This window comes from Condylura cristata, unplaced genomic scaffold (genome assembly GCF_000260355.1).
Source record: "Condylura cristata isolate star-nosed mole 26May11 unplaced genomic scaffold, ConCri1.0 scaffold00051, whole genome shotgun sequence".
Lineage (NCBI taxonomy): Eukaryota > Metazoa > Chordata > Mammalia > Eulipotyphla > Talpidae > Condylura > Condylura cristata.
In genome coordinates this window covers 679,016-698,361 of record NW_004567152.1, presented here as the reverse complement: position 1 = coordinate 698,361, position 19,346 = coordinate 679,016, and the positions used below count along the sequence as shown (strand labels likewise).

At 43.5% G+C, this 19,346-nt stretch overlaps 2 protein-coding genes across 2 annotated transcripts in view; both read right to left on the bottom strand.

The window, feature by feature from the left end:
• Positions 1-3,339, bottom strand: part of SCARF2 (scavenger receptor class F, member 2) — a 16,099-nt gene extending 12,760 nt beyond the window's left edge. The window contains exon 1 of the mRNA XM_012734219.1: positions 3,285-3,339. Coding sequence (XP_012589673.1) covers positions 3,285-3,339 — 55 coding nt within the window. The remainder of the gene's footprint in view (positions 1-3,284) is intronic.
• Positions 3,340-5,205: 1,866 nt separating this feature from the next.
• Positions 5,206-19,346, bottom strand: part of KLHL22 (kelch-like family member 22) — a 42,087-nt gene continuing 27,946 nt past the window's right edge. Inside the window, exons 6-7 of the mRNA XM_004694957.2 lie at positions 8,128-8,361; positions 5,206-6,155 (exon numbers count right to left, since the gene is read on the bottom strand). Coding sequence (XP_004695014.1) covers positions 5,790-6,155; positions 8,128-8,361 — 600 coding nt within the window. The 3' untranslated portion in view covers positions 5,206-5,789. The remainder of the gene's footprint in view (positions 6,156-8,127; positions 8,362-19,346) is intronic.

The window sequence follows — 19,346 nt, the reverse complement described above, 5'->3', positions numbered from 1 at the left end:
CCGCGGCCGGCCAGGCGGCAGCGCCCGCCCCAAGCGCCAGACCCCACCCTCCGGCCGTGCCACCACCCCTCCACGCAGGTCCCGCCCCCACGCGGCCGCTAGCAAACTTCGGGGCGAACTTAAGAGGCCCTAGGAGCGTTAGAGGAGGAAGGAAGCTCGGGAGCCACCCGAGGAATTCCGCAGCCCCGGTGCCTTTCCTCCCTTCCCGACACCCACTGGAGATGCCGTCCCTGCGCTCTCACTGAGCCGCCGAGGCTGGAGTGGGAAAGTAGGGTGGGAGGTAAGGGTGTCACATACTACCCCCTACCTCCCTATCCCACACACTTTTCTCCCCTCGGGTCTCAAATGGGTTGGGAATGACCCACAGATAGCCCAATTCAAAGAAGCAAGCTGGCCTCTGCTCCCCCACAGTTGGCCTTTGTAGTGCCCAAATGTTGGGTCACCTCCACCTATCCACCCAGTGCAATAGAAGCCTGCTAAGGAGCTAGTGCAGGGTGCTTGAGGTCTGTGGGTAGACTTGGTGTGGCCCAGAAGCCCAATAGAAGGGGGTTTGCTTTGGAGGCGTTAGAAAGATGACCAGGACGTAGAATGGCCCAGGCATGGCTCCTATAGAATGTGGAGGTAAAGATAGGTAGGGCTAAAGTAGGAGGCCAAAGGAGAGCTCATATACTGAGACCCCACAGTCCTGTCAAGAGAGAAAGGGAGCTGGGGACCCTGGGGAAGGGATTACCCTTGAGAAGACTGTTGGATCACCAGAAGGAGAAATCCGGAAGGTGGAATCAGGGCTGGAGACTAAGGAGTTTTTGAATCAGAAGTAGGGAGATGTACAAATCTGAGAAGGGGGTGGGGAAGTCAGGGGAGGGATAGTGGGAAGGTGAGGGAATCCAGTCTAGAGAGAGAGGGAGTGTGGTAGCGGGAACTCTGGTCTGGGAAGCAGAGGAGTGGAGCAGGAAGGAGCAGGCCTGAGGATGGAACAAAATGGGCAAGGAAGTACTTGTATTTTGAGAACTTGAGAGAACTGGCAGGGTAGCCTGAGCAGGGAGCCAAACTGCCTTCTCTTGGGGGGCAGGCTGAATCATATTCTCTAAGGAGGCAGGAGGGTAGAGGGAGATCAGGAAAGGCCCCTTCCTTCCTCAGTTGAATGGAGCCAACAGCAGTGTAGTGTAGTGCTGGAGGAGGGGGATTGTAACAAGCCACTGACAGGCCCAATGCTGTGGGTATCTGGGCAAGAGGCCTCAACACAAAGGTTGGCAGAGGTGGCAAGGAGCCCCTCCCTTGAGCAGTGATAGTGCAGGATAGAGGCTAGGGCAGTGGGTGAAGGGGGTGGGCTGGGAGGGGAAGTTGCACCCGTGTGGTCACAAATGCAAACACTTCTTGGGACAAGTAAACAGCCCAACCACTTCTGGGCAGCTCAGCCTGGGCATGGCCCTGACCTCAGCAGTGCCCTCCCTGAGCTGGGGTCCCTCCCAGGGAGGTGTGCATTGGCTGACACTAACAGAGGCCAGCAGAGGTCCATGTAACTGCAGTATCCATCCTAGCAGCGTGTGACAGCCCAGCTCCTGATTTTAAAGCACAGACCATGTGGGGACCCTCACCCCAACTGGACTGGATTTCATGAATAGGCACCTCAAACTCCCACTATCTTCCCTCCAGACCTGCTCCCTACCCCCAATTTTTTTTTTTTTTTTGGTAAAGGGCACCACCTAGAGGATGCCCATCCTTCACACTCATCATTAACATCTAATTGTTTAAGTGTTCATTTTGGGGGTTGGGGGAGGAATTATTGCCCTGGGGTGGGGATCGCTGGTCTCAGCCCTATAGCATCCTGGGAAAGCATCCCTACTTGCATGGGCTACCTCACTAACAATTACCCTGCCTACCTTACTCCCTGGCATCCACCTTATTATAGCAGACAGCCCTGAAAATCAGACCACCTGAGTTCAAATCTCAGCCCCTATTCTACGATCTGTGAAACCTTGGGTAAACTCCTTCCCTCTGCAGCCTACTCTCACCTCTGCAAAACAGGGTAATTTACCTACTTAGCTACATGATTGCTAAGAACTTTCAATGTTGGCAGTGCATCAAGTTGTAAATTCCCAGGCTCTCATCCAGAACTGATCAGCATCACCATGGATGGGACCTGGAAATAGTAAATTCAAATTCCTGAAGAGTGCCTGGCACATTACCTCCTACCTCTCAATCTGGGGTTACTGTCATTCTCAGGAAGAAATGTTCAATCATTGGGCCCTCCCTGGTGGCAGAACGAGTTGAAACACTATGAAACTATCTGAAGTCACTGCAACAGGAGCTCAATCCCGGGTCAGGGAGGTAACCCACATGGTACGGCAGGCCTCTTCTGACCCACCTTCTGCTCCCCACTCTTTCTCTGGTGAATCTTCTCACACCTGCCCCTTTGCATCTCTGGACTGTACCCAGTTTTTGTATGCATTAATTAAAAAAAAATTTTTGGAAAAAAAAAAAAAAAAGATCAGTCATCATTTCCCTCTACAAAAGGTGTTCAGGACCTAACTTCAATCCCCAGAAAATATTCATGGATGTTAAAACTGCAAACCCCTTGGGCCCTCCCTGGTGGCACAATGTGGTTAAAGCACAGCACTATGAAGCTATCACAGCCATTACAGCATGAGTTCAATCTCTGGCCAGGGGGGTGATCAACATGGCATGGCAGACTCTGACCTGCCCGCAGCTCCTCTCAGTAGTGTATTTCATCGATCTGTCTGTTCTGCTTCCCAGTCTGTCTCTGGTGAATCCTCTCACCCCCTGCACCTCTGGCCTATACCAACGTTTTATATGTATAAATAAATCTTTAAAAAAAAAACAAAAAACTACAAACCCCTTAGTGCCTAATTGAGGGTTAGGACCTGCCATGGAGCTAGTTTTCCAGGGTCATCAAGTACCATGGAAAGCACTGAAGCCAGGGGGTTAGGAGATTTGGAGCTCAGGTCCAGCTTTAACCAGAATTTGGTGTGTGACCTCAGAAAAGTCTAGTGAGCCCTAGGGGCTGGGATAGGGTTCAGACACTGTGGGCTCCTGGGTTGGGGATGGGGACTTCTCAGAGAAGATGGGACCTAAGACCTCAGGCTGGGGGTCTTCATGTCGTCATCCTCCCCAGGCCTATGCCCTGCCAGTCTTTTGCTGGCTTCATACAGCTAGTGAGCTAAAGGTCATCTGTCAGTATGGGGGGGATCTCCTCTACATGGGTACTGGCAATGTACCATGTAGAGTGGCTCAGTGCCCTTCTATAAAGTGCAGGACGAGGGTACCTGGGTACCTCATCTTGGTGCCCTCAGCATCAGTCAAGCCAGTGGGCACTGCCATTCCAGAACATGGCACAGGAGTAGCTCTGAATTCACAGGCATGGGTTGGCTGCATAGCAATTAACACCAGTGCCCTCATGCTGGGTGGCAAGCTTGGCCAATGTTGGCCAGCTTACTGTTGGCTTATATCCACAGCTCCTGCTACCAGTTCACCACTGGGTGGTTTGGATATGTGAAGTTGAGCCACCTAGTGGTATGGGCAGCTGAGGGCACCACTAACATGTGGCTAGGGGCATGTCTTCAGCTAGGGCAGTAGCAGACTTTTCTGCAGGAAGGGGTTGACGTAGTTTTCTTGTAGTGGGGGAGTTAAATGGCTCACGGGCTTGATCACAGGAATTTATCCTGGCATGGTGGATCAGTGTATCTAGCCACAGCTGAGCTCATAAAGGCAGAGGCAAAGTTCTTCACAGATGTCAAATGGACCAAGACCATGAAGATGGCTCACTGTTCCATGGGCATGGCAGGGCGTTCACCAGGTTGTAGCAGACAAGCACACGGGCGTCCAGTAGCTTAGCTTCTGCGCTTCTGCACTTCCAGGCCCCCCACCATGGATCACTTCCTGACCGCTGCCAACCCACTCGCACTGTCCTACGAGGGCGTCAGGTGCACCTCAGCCTAGAGGCACTGGGGAGGAAGAAGGCACCAAGCTTGGATATATGGGAGTGGGAGGCATGTCTAACTTTCCTCTTTTCCAGAGATCTTGGTGCTGCAGAAGCTGCTGCCCTGGGCTGCAGAGTGGTGAAGCAGAAAGTGCTGGCTGAGACCAGAGTAGGGTCTCTATTCCAAGTTCATGTCAGTTTCAGGCATAGGGGAGTCAATCCTGGAGAATGTGGCCATTCTGTCCCAGTGGGGTCAATGATGGGTTTGCCACCAGGAAGTGCAAATGCATAATGTCTCAATGCAGTGAAGGAGCACTAGGATGTTTCCTCAGCGGTACCTGGGCCCCAAGAATCAATGAGGAAGGTTACTTGTTACCCTGAGACAGAAGCTCCCACCACACACCACCCCCTAAATCCTTAAGAGATCCAGAAAGAGCCCAGAGCACCTTTCTGCTCCTCTCCACCCCACCCCCTTCTTCCTAGCTAATCGCACATGCCGTACCCTGCTCCCTCTCTCCCATAACAGCTCTGGAAGGTACCAGAGTACAGAGAAAACCCACCTGGCCCTATGATCTGCCCAACTGACAAGAGGACAAGACCTCAGGAAGTCACCACTGTCAAACCACCGTTGAAGGTGCCAGGCAGGGTGGCCTGTGGTGGTTACTGATAGTAAGGTATTCGGGTCGATGTTCCACTGTGTGAAAGTGAGATTGGTGCCAGGACCACAGCACCCCTAACTGGTAGCTCTGAGGGAGGCCCTCTGCTGCACCAGCAAGACTTTTAAGACAATGTGTGAAGAGTGACCTGGCACTCTTTGTAGGCAGCTCCTATCACCCACACAGACCCAAGAGGTCCAGAAAAGCCAGAGACAGACAGGTAGGGTCCTCCTCCCTTCTTCAGATTACATGTCCTGGCCCCAGTTGCTGAGGCTGCTTCTGAAGCTCAGACTCGGGTTTCTCAGAGCTAGGAGCCAGCTAACTGGAGGTGGACAAAGTTCAGAAAAGAGCTTCTCACCAGAGAGTTCAGTGCTCAGTTAGGGGCCACTCATCACCAGTGTCTTATGGGGGATACAGGGTTGTGGGGGGCTCACAGTGCTCTTCCATGGAGGCAGGCTCTGGGCCTCCAGCTGTAACTCTTTTTTGCTCCTACACCAGAGCCTCTGTCCTCAGCACTGACTCCAGAAATCTGTGCTTCTGGTACTGCAGTCTTGGACAAGCTGTGAAAGAAGGTCCAGGGAAACAATTCACACCTTTTGTAAGATGATTTATTTCATTTATCAACAAGATAGGATTAGAAAAGCCCAGGTGTAAGGGGATACTTATCACTAGAACCAGTCTCAGGCAACTTTATGTGTCTCTGTATCCTCCCTGGCCCCTGGCAGCAAGCAATCACTCAAGCCCCTGCTGTGGGGCAGGATGACAGCTCATCCCGCCACCTTCCCTGCCCACAGTGTGCCTTGGCCTCCCACCAGATGCCAGTCCCCCGGTTCCACTGGAGCAGGTATCTTTCAAGGACCAGCCAGGGAGCAGAAAGGTTGAGACAGCTGGTGTGGTGTGCCCATCCGGGTTGAGGAGTGGGTCTGGTAAACTCAAGTCAGAGGGCCACAGCCCTTTTGAACATTTCCCACTATAGGGGAATCCACAGCTGCAGGGGTGCAGCCCTGTGAATACCTGCAGCTGGCCAGTGGAGGGGCTGCTGTGAAGAAAGGGTGGCAGAAGCCTCAAACCAGCAGTGACAGCAGGAAGGACTGTCTATACCCCAGGAAAAAGTACTCTGGGTCTAGGCCACCCTGGGTTCCCACTGCCCTCGTAGCTTCTACCATCTTTCCCCTCTACCACTGGCCCCTAGGACCCTAGTCCTCGCTGGAGTTGTCAAACTCCTCCCAGTCAGACACACTCATCACCTCAGAGGCAAAATCTGGGTCAGCCTGGCTGCGATGGGGGGTCCCTCTAGGCTGTTCGAGGAGTAGAGAGCGGGGCAGGGTTAGCACACAGGCTGCTAGGCCCGAAATGGAATTGTCCAGCTGAGGTCCCTCCTCCCAGCAGTCCTTCCCCACGTCGTAGATGTGCACATAGCCAGTGCGGCTGCCACGGTTGTGCGAGCGACCACCCAGCACGTAGATCCTGTTGTCCAGCACAGCAATGCCAGGTTCACCATGCCCCGCTGGGAGCGGGCAGACTGATGACCACTGCCCAGATGTGCAGCTGTAGCAGGCCACCTGCAAAGCCAAGACTGGAATAAAGCTGGGCACCCGCTGGGACAAGGATGACAACACTCAATTGGACAGGCACTGGACTCACAGCAAGGTTGACAGATGTAGTGGGCCCCTTGGAGGAAGACATGGGCCTGGGTCAGAACGTCCCATTTCTAGGCCAGCCTAACATTGGCTGACTCCAGGCTCTTCTACAAGCCTGTGGCCCTTGGGTGTGCAGGCATGCATGCTGTTATTTTCCATAACCTGAGGGGCTGGTCCTCACCCTTCTATAAGATGGAAGCTATCTGAGGACATGAGACCTACATAGCTGTATTTACCTTCCCCACAGCATCCAATACCAGAGGAAAGTACAGGCAAAATGTGTTACTAGCAATAGCTGACTAAACTGACTATCAATGTTATCTTCAAAATTAGTCCAAATGTATGGGAAAGAATTGGATCTATTATTGACCTAAGACATGCAAAAAACACCAAGAACAAATGTTTAACAAACTAGTGGCACTAGTCCAGTGCTGTGGAAGTGTAATAAAGTCATACTACTGTGCAATTTGGCAATAGATATTAAGAACCATACAAATTTTCTACTTAATTGCCTCTGGTTCTCCAGCTATTGTAGGCAGAATAACAGCATCCAAAGAAACCCATGCCCTCATCTTTGGAATGGCAAAAGGGAATACACAGATTTGACTAAGGACTGACTAAGGATCTCCTCAAGCTCCTTATAGAAGAAGCAGGTTATCCTAAATTTTCCCAGTGGAGTATTTATTGAGTTGTTAAAGTCACAATGTATTTTTTTCCCAATAACCCAATAGTTGCAAGAGCCCTTGCCAGTAGAAAGGGAAGGCCAGACAGGAGAGAAGGGAGAAGGTCAACCTGCTGCTTCTGGCTTTGAAGATTAAGTAGCCCTGCACCAGGGAGCAGAGGCCTGGAGAAACTGAGAAGACCTCTGTCCTACAACCACAAGGAATTAAGTTCCAACAACCTGAGTAAACAAGGAATTGGATTCTCACCAAGGCCTATGAAAAAGGGAGTCTTGAAGACACCAATTATTATAGACCTACAGAACTGAAAAAATGTATTTGCATTATTTTAAGTTGCTACATCAAAGGTGACTTGTTCCAGTAGTTGTCACTGGGTGGGGGTGGGGATGCCTGTTAACACAGATTGCTGAGTATCATGCCTGAAACTTCCAATTCAGTGGCGGGGATCTGAGAATCTGTATTACTAAACAAGTTCCATGGGAGTGTGGATACTGTTGGTCTGGGGACCACACCTAAAAAGAATCACAGCTGTAGCCAAAAAAAAATACTCCAAATTATGAGAAAATACTCAACTATTATTTTCAATATTATTTGGAACTCAGAACTACCCATATGATGTAGCAGCCTGACAGTGCACACAGTAAGTGGACTTTGGAATCAGGAGGTAGATTTTATATTAAACTGGCAAACACAAATTTAACTTCACCCAGAACAGAACGGGAAACTTCTGCCTACAATTAGGTGAAAACTATGTGTAGATAAAAGGACTTAAACATTGTGGCACAGGGGCTGGATTATGAGTATTATTTCTTATCCTGGTCCACTTTTAAAAAGTTCTGTAATTGTGATTATATTATTATTATATTAAAGCTCTTAATAATAAAAACAAGTGAAACCATTCTATATGTTACTAAAGTGGTAATTATATGTCATTTATTGAAATTCACAGGGTGTACAATCCCAGGGTAAATCCTGATGTAAACCGAACTAAGATGATGACGATGAGTCAAGGTAGGTGCATTAACTGTGGCAAACTGGTCATAGTGTGGGATATGAAAATTCTCTGAACTTTTCTGCTCAATTTTGCTGTGAAGTTAAACTGGTTTTAAAAGTAAAGCCAATTTTTAAAGTGTATAAATTTCTACTAACTTTTCATCAATAACAACTCCAAGAAATGAGAATAATTGTGTTTGTATAAACAGCTCCCCACTCACCTGGTGCACATCCCTCCTGTAGCCAGCATCATTGTTGCTGCCCCCAATCACGTACAGCTTCGCCAGGAGGGTGGCCATGCCGTGCCAGGCCCGCCGCACAGGACCTTCAGCCAGAGTGTGCCAGGTATTGCTGTCTGGGTCATAGCAGTGTGTCTCTTTTAAGTAGTCCTCCCCGCGACGGCCGCAGGTAATGTACATCTTCCCATCCAGCGTGGCGCCTGCATGGGCGTACACCTGTGCAGTGAACCAAGGGTGGGCAGCGAGGGGCAAGAGGACAGTGAGGGAAGATGGTCAGGAGCCATAGCTGCCCAATTCTTCATAGCTCTGTCAACTTCCCCCTCATATTCTAACAAGAATGTCCTCTGAATTCTTGCTGGACATCCTGTCCTCAACATCTACCCTTAACATCTTCCCAATAGGGATGAAGTCTATGGACACAGAGATGAACCTCATTTAGAGTGGAAACATTATTTTCCCCTGCTTCTAAGGGACACATCTGCACAGGGGATCTCAAGCAATCAAAGCATCACTTTCAGAGTTAGTCATGAGAGAAGGGACAGCACTTCTGGACTTCTGACCCACCTTTAGTGGCTTTCCTCTTCCCCATTCCCAGCAACAAGCAATAGTCTAGACCTGCTGACCTCACTTTCAAAACCTGTTTGCAAAAAGTGTCTAATGATATGGTGAGAAGAGTGAGGTGCAAAATCAAATAAAACAAGTACAATGCCACGTTAGCAATGGGTAACATGGGGGAAGGAAACACCACCCTGCTCTTGATTTCTGCATGATTTCTACTGCACCCTGATGGAGATCTCCCTGCTGCCTAGCCAGACCCACCACATGCACACTTCATGCTGGCCCACTGCTTCCTTTTTCATAGTATGCTAAGTCAAACTGACCCTGATCACAGCCCTCCATGCTGTGCCCCCGACCCCCAGGCAGGGTACTGTATGCTCATAGGGAAGAGGCATTCACAGGGTGTGGAAGATGCAGGGTTTTACAGGTACAACCACTAAGACTGTGTTATCACAGCAAGTTGGTGGAGAGGGAGAAGGGCAGGGGACAGAGAGCAGTGGGTAGAATACTCAGTAAAGTCTTTGAATCTTCTCCCATCAACAGCAGGGATCTGGGAAAGGTTTCTTTAATTAAACTTTTCACTTTGATGTAAGTGTACACTCACAACTAATTGCAATAAAGTGCAACAAGATGAGAGGAAAGAGAACATTCTGGTATGTATCCTCCACATACTAACAACCAAACTGCATAGCAAAGTCAAAATCCCTGAAAAAATAAATGGATAACTATATACACACCAGGAGCAACTGTCTGGTGAAAAGGGGTAGGAACAACTCTAACTGAACTGGGTTTACAGAAATACCAGGGCAGTACCACCCACAAGAGAGAGGAGTGGCAGCTGTCCAGAGTCCCTTACAGATATTGACTCATGGTCACATAACCGCATCAGACACTTTGGAAATGCCGCACTTTGATGGAGGTTGTGTGTGGGTGTGTGTATGCAAAGATTTGGTGTCTAGGACAAAGAATGCTCTACTGGAGAACTACAGGAGCAAGTGTGCAGAGTGATGCTTACTGACTTGAGCCTGTCTCAACTACAGTATGTGGCCACCACTGTATCCAGTGCTTAAACATAGTCTAGAGTTAGAAGCTGGCATGAGACTATTAGTCAATTAGATAATAAGAGATATAACTGGTGGGTCTCCCTGGGTGCTCAAGGGATTAAGTGTCAGCACTATGGTAGCCACTGTAGCACGAGTTTGATCCCCCCAGCCAGCTAACCCACATGGCGCAGCAGATCTTTCTTGTCTTGCCTGCTGCTGCTTCCTACTCTGTCTCTGGTGAATCCTCTCATTCCCGCACCTCTGGCTACACCCCAGCTCTTATATGCATAAATAAATAAAATAAGCCTAAAAAAAAAAAAAAGCAAATAGTGGTGACTATATTATAATTAAGGGTGTAATACAACAAGAAAAAATGCAGAACAAACATGCACCGGGGTGGAGCACTCAGGTATGTAAGACAATAATAATACAAGTCAGAATAAGGAAACAAAAACCTTAAATGAGCAGCTAGAGAAAAAAAATTTTTAACACATCTACAGAACACATCCATCCAAAAGCCACTGCATTTACATTCTTTTCAAGTGCACATGGAACATTTTCAAAACTAGATCATGTGCTGGGAAACAAGTCAACTGCCAATAAAACTACCAAGATCAAAACTGTACCAAGTAGTTTCTCTGAACAAAATGCCATACAGCTAGAAATCAAGTATTTTAACAACAATGGGGAGGCCCTCCTTGGTGGCGCAGCAGGTTAAAGCACAGCACTAAGAAGTTTAAGCCACTTCCGCATGAGTTTGATCCCCACCTGCCCCGGAGGTGACCACATGGTGTGGCAGACCTCTCCTGACCCGCCCACTGCTCCCCTCAGCAGTGTACTTCGTTGATCTGCCTGTTCTGCTCCCCGCTCTGTCTCTGGTAAATCCTCTCACCCTCTGCATCTCTGGCCTGTACCCCAGTTCCATATGAATAAATAAATAAATCTTTAAAAATAAATAAATAAATAAATAAAATAAAAAAACAATGGGGAAAAACTTTACAGCTTTAATAGCTACTGGATAAAAGAGGAAATTAAAACAAAAAAAAATCTTGAGACTAAAGAAAATTATACAAGCTACCACCATCTATGTGTGGTAGCAAAAGCGGTCTTAAGGGGGGAAGTAATTGCAATACAGGCCTATATTAAGAAGTAAGAAACAGTCCAAATAAACAATCAATACTATACCTAAAAGTACCTTGACAGTACCTTGAAAAGGAAGATCAAATAAGATCCAAAGTTTGCAGAAGGAAAGAAAAATAAAATTATTTAATTTATAATAAATTAAAGAGAGACATAAAAGACTATACTAAAAAATGTCAGTGAAAATAAGAGTTGATCCTTTGAAAAGATAAACAAAATAAACTTCTAGACAGGCTAACAAAGACACACAGAGAGAATATTACTATACAGAATCACAAGTGAAAGAGAAATCACCACTGACAGCATAGAAATACTAGATCATAAGAGATTACTAAGACCAACTGTCTGCCAATAAATCAATAACCTTGAAGAAATCACCAAATTTCTAGATCAACTAAGAGTAACACAGGAAGAACAAGATAAGGTGAAGAAACCATTCACAAGCACGCATAAAAAAATCTTTCAAAAAACAAAAGTCCAAGACCAGATGATGGCTTTACAAATGAATTTTATCAAACTTGTTCCAGTTGCTTTTAAAAATATAAAGAATGCCCCCAATACATTTCATGATGCTAACATTACCTAATACTGAAACCAGACAAAGAAGCAAAAAAGGGAAAATAGACCAATATCCCTGATGAACATTGATTCCAAAAATTTTCAATAAAATCCAAAAATTGTCAACAAAATACTAACAACTCTAATTTAACAGTGTATCACAAAGATTATACACCATGATCTAGCTGGATCCCAGCATGGTTTAATATATGTATATCAATTAATATAACATACCTTACCAACAAAAGTAAAGATAAAATCATGGTACTATCAACAGATGCGGAGGAAGCACTTGATAAAGATTTACACCCATTTATGATAAAAACTCTATATAAGTGGCAATAGGAGGAACCTACCTCAATATAATAAAGGCCATATAACACAAACCAACAGCCAATACAACATTTAATGGTGAAAAATTTAAAAGTTTTCCCCTTAAGATCAGGAACAAGACAAGGATGCCCAATGTTTCCACTTCTATTTTGGCCAGAGCTATCAGACAAAATAGGAAATAAAAGGAGTCCAGGTCAGAAAAGAAGTGAGACTAACAGTATCCACATATGCTATGTATTATGTATATAAAATCTTAAAGACATCAACCAAGAGAACCATTAGAAACACCATAGCAAAGTGGCAGGTCATAAAATTAACACAGAGAAGTCTGTATGTTGCATTTTTATATACAAAGAACAAAGGAGAAGGAGGGGGGAAGAAAAAAAATCAAGCAATGATCTTCTTATACAGTTGCTTCACAAAGAATTAAATACCTTGAAATTAACCTAACTGAGGAGGTGAAGGACCTATTCAATAAGAATTATAAGTCGTTATTAAAGTAGTTAGTGACATATGAGATGGAAGGATATCCCATGTTCATGGATGGGAAGAATCAAAATAATCAAAATGACTTCCTGTTTAAAGCAATACATAGATTTAATGCAATCTCCATCAAAATACCAACAATGTTTCAAAGAAATACTAAAATTTATATGGGATTATAAAAAGTCTCAAATAGAAGAGCAATCTTGAGATAAAAGAACCGGGGATATTATGTTACCTTACTAAAAACAACATGGTCCTTACATAGGAAAAGGTTCCTGAATCAACACAACAGAATCCAAAACCCAGAAATAAATTTATGTACATGTCAGTATTAAAATATGATAAAGCAGCCGTAACTATACAATGTGTAAAGGAGAGTCTCTTTAATAAATGATGCTGGGCAAAAGGGACATAGAATGAGCTTGGATCACTCTTAACTCCATAAACAAAAATAGATTCCAGTGGATTAAAGATTCAGAACCTCCATGATAATAAAATGTAGAAAAGAAAGCACTAGTGAGGTGTCCCCATGATATCAACAATAAAGGTATTTTTGGAGACTTATGGCAAGAGAAAGAAAAACAAAACAAACAATTGGGATTACCGCAAGTTAAAAAGCTTTAGATACAAATCAGCTATAACAAAATAAACAACCCTATTAATAAGTGGACAGCATATAATAATAGACAATTCACCAAAGGGGAGAGCCAGAAGGCCAACACACATCATCACCACTTCTAATAAGAGAGATGAGATATAGGTTAAAACCAGAGTGAGATACCATCGCACACTGTGAGAACAGCAGATATCAAAAAGACCCAACAAGTGCTGAAGACAACTCAGAGAATGAGAAATCCGATTATACTGTTGGTGGGAATATAAACTGGTGTAGATATTTAGAAAAGAGATCTGTATTAACTTTTTAAAAAGCTAAAAATGGAATCACTATATAGGCCAGGAATCCCACTCTTGAGCGTCTACCCAAAGAATATGAAGCCATTAACACCAAAAACCTATACACTCTACAATGTATACTGCAGCACTATTTACAACAGCTAGGACATAAAAGCAGCATAAATGCCCACTGACAGACAACTGTACCAAGAAGATGTGGTACATTCACATTATGGAATATTATTCAGCCATAAGATGAAATGCTATTATAGCAAAATGAAAAAAGTTCAAGGGAATTATATACAGCAAAGCAAGTCAGAATGACTAATATTGGACATTTACACAACAAATTGACAAAGTAGAATACTTATAAAAACTAACAGGCAAAGCAATGGTTCTGAGGTTAAGGAGGTAGGGAGGGAATATAGGACAGGGGATGGAAGGGATGGTGGTGGGAAAGAGAAAATAAAATCAAATACATTTTTGGTCTTCATCTTAGAGCTAATTATGCTGAATATCCAAAGACAGAGGTCAGGAGTTTTATGTTTTCAATCAATCAATCAATCAATAAATGAATAAATAAATATTGTTTCCACTAGAACAACTGAAGTATTTGTAATCACTGTCAGCATTAAGAATGCAAGTTTTGTAGACAGACTGACTGGAGTTTAGTACCAATGCTTTTTTTAACAAAAATAAAAGTCTTATTTTTATTATTTATGTACACAAGAGCTAGAGTGTAGACCACAGGTGTGGGGAGTGAGAGGACTCACTGGAGACAGAGTGGGGAGCAGATCAGGTGGATTTACTGAAATGCACTGCTGTGAAGAGCAGCAGGTGAGAGAGAAGTCTGTTGAGCCAAATGAGTTAGCTCCTTAGCCAAGGGAAGAACTCAGCCTGCAGTGGCTGGTGACTGCTTGACAGTGCTGAGGCTTTAACCCTTGTGCCACCAGGAAGGCCTGAGTTTAATGCCAAATTTAATGAATTAGACTCTACTTATTCATAGACTTGTGACTTGGGGCAACATACAATAAAGAAAGAATATTGAGCCCAAAGATTCTTCACCCAGATTCCCTTAATAGTAAGAACTTGTTTAGCTCGTACAGCATTTCATCAGGAAGCTGACACTGACTAAGTCAAAACATCAGACTTTTCCATGTCCATTAGGAACTCTCCCATTGCTTGCTTATAGTGACATCCACCTCCCTCCTGCCCCAAACCCTCTCAGTAATCCTGTCAACCACTGGACTGTTGTCCATTCCTGTAATTTTGCCATTTCAAAAGTATCATATGCAGCATGTACACAAGACCAGTTTTCTACACCAATCCAGGATGGGGTACAGGCCAGAGGCTCAGGGGCGGCGAGAGGCTTCACCAGAGACAGAGTGGGGAGCAGAATAGGCAGATCGACGAAGTACACTACTGAGGGGAGCAGCAGGTGGGTCAGGAGAGGTCTGCCACGCCATGTGGTCACCTCCGGGGCAGGTGGGAATCGAACTCATGCGGAAGTGGGTTTAGCTTCTCAGTGCAGTGCTTTAACCCGCTGTGCCACCAGGGAGGGCCGGTTTGTTCCTTTTTTACTGTTGCATATCCCAGAATGTGTACACCTGCCACAGTTTGCTTAGTCATTTATGTATGGAAGAACATCTCATTTGTTTCCAGCTTCTGGTTATTGCCAATAAACCTGTTATAAATATTTATGTACAGCAAACTTTTCATTTCTCTAGGATTTACTCAGGATAAAAACATTTTACCAGGTTAGTAGGTGGATGGAAGCTCACTTCTTAAAGATACTAATAAACTTCTGTCTGTGTGGTAGTATCATTTACAGCATTTGGTATTATCCCCCATTTTTATTTTAGTCATTATGATAGTGTTTTTCTCAAAATATATCTCCCTGTTGACCAAAGATGTCAAACACTGTGCTATTTGCTACCTGTGTATCTTCCACAATGAAGTATCTCCTTAAACATTTTGCCTTTGTTCCATAATGCAGCTTGTCTTTTTTTTTTTTTTTATTTGTACAGAACTGGGGTACAGGCCAGAGATGTGGAGGGTGAGAGGATTCACCAGAGACAGAGTGGGGAGCAGAACAGGCAGATCGACGAAGCACACTGCTGAGGGGAGCAGCGGGTGGTCAGGAGAGGTCTGCCACACCATGTGGTCACCTCCGGGGCAGGCGGGAATCGAACTCATGCGGAAGCGGCTTTAGCTTCTCAGTGCAGTGCTTTAACCCGCTGCGCCACCAGGGAGGGCCCAATGCAGCTTGTCTTTTTAACTGCTTAACAGGGTCTTCCACAAAGTGGAAATATATAATTTGGAGATAAAGTCCAATTTCTCAATTTTTCTTCTCTCTTAAGCTTTTGTGGTCAAGTCTAAGAACTCGTTGCCAAGCTCTTAGGCCCAGAAGGAATTTTTTCTCTTGAAAAGTTGTGTTTTACATTTAAGTTTCCATCATTTTGAGTTAACTTTTATATAAGGGTGGGTTTTGTTCACTTTTTTTTTTTTTTTTTGCCTATAGAAGGCCAAATGTCCAGTATTATTTGTTGATAGGTTACCTTTCCTCCATTAAGTGCCTTTGCATTTTTGTTAAAAAATGGTTCTCGGCCCTGGTGGTGCAATGGGTTAGGACGCAGCACTGCAAGCTAGCTGCAGCTGATTCAGTCCAAGTTCCATCCCTGGCCCCAGAGGTGATTCACATGGTGCAGCAAACCTCTCCTGTCTCACCTGCTGTTCCCCTCAGCAGTATATTTCATCAATATGCCTATTCCGCTCCCCACTCTGTCTCTGGTGAAGCCTCTCACCACTCCTGCACCTCTCGCCTGTACCTCAGTTCTGTATGCATAAATAAATCTTAAAAAAAACTGTTCCAAAAACTTAAATGTCTCTCTCTTCATCAATACCAGTCTTAGTTCTAGCACGTAAGACCTGTAAAAATTTTGTTACATTTATACTGACATATTTCTTTTTTTTTTTTTTTGAGCAACAGTAAATTTTAAAATGGAAGGATTGATTCTTTCCACTTTGTTCTCAAAATGATTTGAGTTATTCTACACGCTTTGTTTCTCCATACAATTTTCAGAAGACTATCACCCTTATTTCTAAATAAAAATCACTTGATGGAGTGTGGAGAGGAACTGAGTTAAAGAATTGGTATCTCTATTTTTTTAGTTTTCTAATACATGAACATGGTATGTCTCCCTATTCATTTACATTTTCTTTCATCATCATGTTATCATTTTCAGCATGGAAGAACTATAAAAACTTCATTAGATTTAGAGTAACACATTTCATTTCTTTGAGCAATAGGAATTGTATTATATTTTAAATTTCAAGGTCCATGTGTTTAGAAGCCACATGTGTAGAAGTACAATGGATTTTTGTGTTTGTTTTTTATATCTTGCTGAACTCAGAGTGCTAAGATTTTGGGGGGTAGTTTTTTTTTTAGACTTTTTGACAATTTTATCATCTGAAAATAGTTCATTTCTTTCCTTTCAATTGACATACGTTTTCTTATCTTACCGTTTTTCACTGGCTAGAACCTTCAACTATTCTGAATTAAGGGTGCTGAGAGAAGACATCCTTACCTTGTTTTCCATCTTAGGAAAAAGCATTCAAATCAGTCTTCACCACTGCATAGTTAGTGGTAGGAATTTTGTAGATGTTCTTCATCAAGTTGAAGGAATTCATCTCTAATCTCTTATTTTGTTAATTCCCTTGCCTAGTTCCCTCCCCTTCTCTCTTACTTCAGATCCTTCAATGTTTACTAATATCTCTTTGTTTTTGTTAAGTATTTTACTTTATCAAATCCAGTAGCTTTTACTAAGCAGCATATTGTTAGTCTACATATACGTGCATTTTTCTTTTGACATTATAGTCAGATGAGAGTACTTACAATCTCTTCTTGAAAATGTTCCATGTGCACTTAAAAAAAAAAAAGTGTGGCCCTCCTTGGTGACACAATGGCTTAAAATACAGCACTGCAAAGCTATTAGCAGCCACTTTGATTTGAACCCCGGCCAGAGAGGTGACCCACATGGTACAGCAGGCTTCTCCTGACCTGCCCGCTGCTCCCCTCAGTAGTGTTTCACTCAACCTGCTTTTTCCCAACACACTAACTCTGGTGAATCCTCTCACCACCCCTGTATCTCTAGCCTGTACCCCAGTTCTGTAGGCATAAATAAATCTTTTTAAAAAATGTGTAAATCCTGGTCACATTGTGGTGTACTCTTGTTAAAACTGTTCTGTCCACACATACCTTTTGCAGCAACATGGATGGAGCTGGAAGGGATTATGCTTAGTGAAATAAGTCAGAAAGAAAAAGAAAATACCAGATGGTTTGACTCATAGCAGGAGCATAAAGGACTGGGGGGGGGGAAATAATAATGAACAACTATATACCAGAGACATTTTATGGGGGTGGAGTGGGAAATGGGATCAAAAATGGAGATGAGGGAGGGAAAGTACACTGGACTATGGTGATAACACATGGGTGATTTGGTGATGGGAAGACCACAGGGAATACAACTGAGGTGGAAAAAGGCACAAAATGATATAAAAATAAACTTATAATAAAAAAATCTTTTTTAATTAAAAAAAAAAAACTATTCCATCTAGCTCCTCATTTAAGGTTATTGTTACCTCACTTCTTCCCTGTCTTGTTAATATACACCGAGTTATGGTGTATTAAGATCTCCCAATATTACTGTGTTGTGAATAACTCTTCAGTTCTGTTATTGTCTTATGTATCTTGGTGTCCCATCACACAGTGCATATATATTCATGTGTTTTATCATTGTGTTATCATAATATGTCATTTTCTTTATCTTACTATTTTTTTAATTGGAAATCTATTTTATCTGGTTAAGTATAACTATACCTGACTTTTAAAAAAGTCAGCACTGTCTTCTAGTCTTTAACTTTTCTGTTTGTTGGTAAGATTTAGGTTGATGTTCACTTATATTTCTTTCCTATAAACAGCAGAAGGTTTCTGAAAGCCATACAAAATTACAACTTTTGACTGGTGAATTTAAGACATTTATACTTAAGATGATAAGGAGACATAAGTGTTTACTGCCATTTTTTAAATTAATGGCATATCTAACACTATTATTTTTTTGAAGCCATTTAGCATTTTGTTTAGTTTCCATTTTTGCTGTTCTATTAATTTTTGGTTTTATTTATTATTATTTTTTGTCTATTGAGTTTTGTTTGAAGATTCTTCTGAGGTTCACCTGGACTATTTGTGTGACCTGCAGGACCATCTGGTCTCATTCAATGTCGGGCTCCTCCTTCATTTTATATGAATTAGGTGTCTGTACCTCTACATTTGCTGTTGCTTGATAATAATCCCTTCAGTCATGTATGCCTGTTGATATATTCTTTACATTTTTGCTTTTTAGTGAAGGTCCTTATACTTCCTTCTGTCTTGAATGTTAATCTTGCTGGGTAAAGAGTTCTGGGTTGGAAATCTTTAATCACTTTAATCATTTCCTGCCAATTCCTTCTTGCTTGAAATATTTCCACTGAAAAATTTGCTATTAGTCTTTCTAGTTTTCCCTTATAGGTTACCATTGTAACCTTGTTTTGAGTATTCTGTTCTGTCACTGGCTTTTTTTTTTTTTTTTTATTCATACAGAACGGGGGTACAGGCCAGAGATGCAGAGGGTGAGAGGATTCACCAGAGACAAAGTGGGGAGCAGAAGAGGCAGATCGACGAAGTACACTGCTGAGGGGAGGAGCGGGAGGGTCAGGAGAGGTCTGCCACGCCATGTGGATCTCCTCCGGGGCAGGTGGGGATCGAACTCAAGTGGAATTGGCTTAAGCTTCTTAATGCAGTGCTTTAACCCGCTGCGCCACCAGGGAGGGCCCCTGTCACTGGCTTTTAATACTGTTATGAAAATGTGTCTGCTTGGTATTATTTTGTTTTGAGCTCTTTGGGCTTCCTGAATGAAGATATTCGAATCATTTCCTAGATCAAGATGGTTTTGAGCAATTATTTTCTTTAAATAAAATTTCTATGCTTTTCTCTTCTCTTTCTAGGACCTTCATGGTACAAATGTTACTCTGTTATGTCACCCCAAGGAACTCTTTTTTTTTTTTATGTCCTACTATAAGCCTGTTTATTCTTATTCATTTTCTTTTTTTAATTAAAAAGTTTATTTTTACATCATTTTGCACATTTTTTTT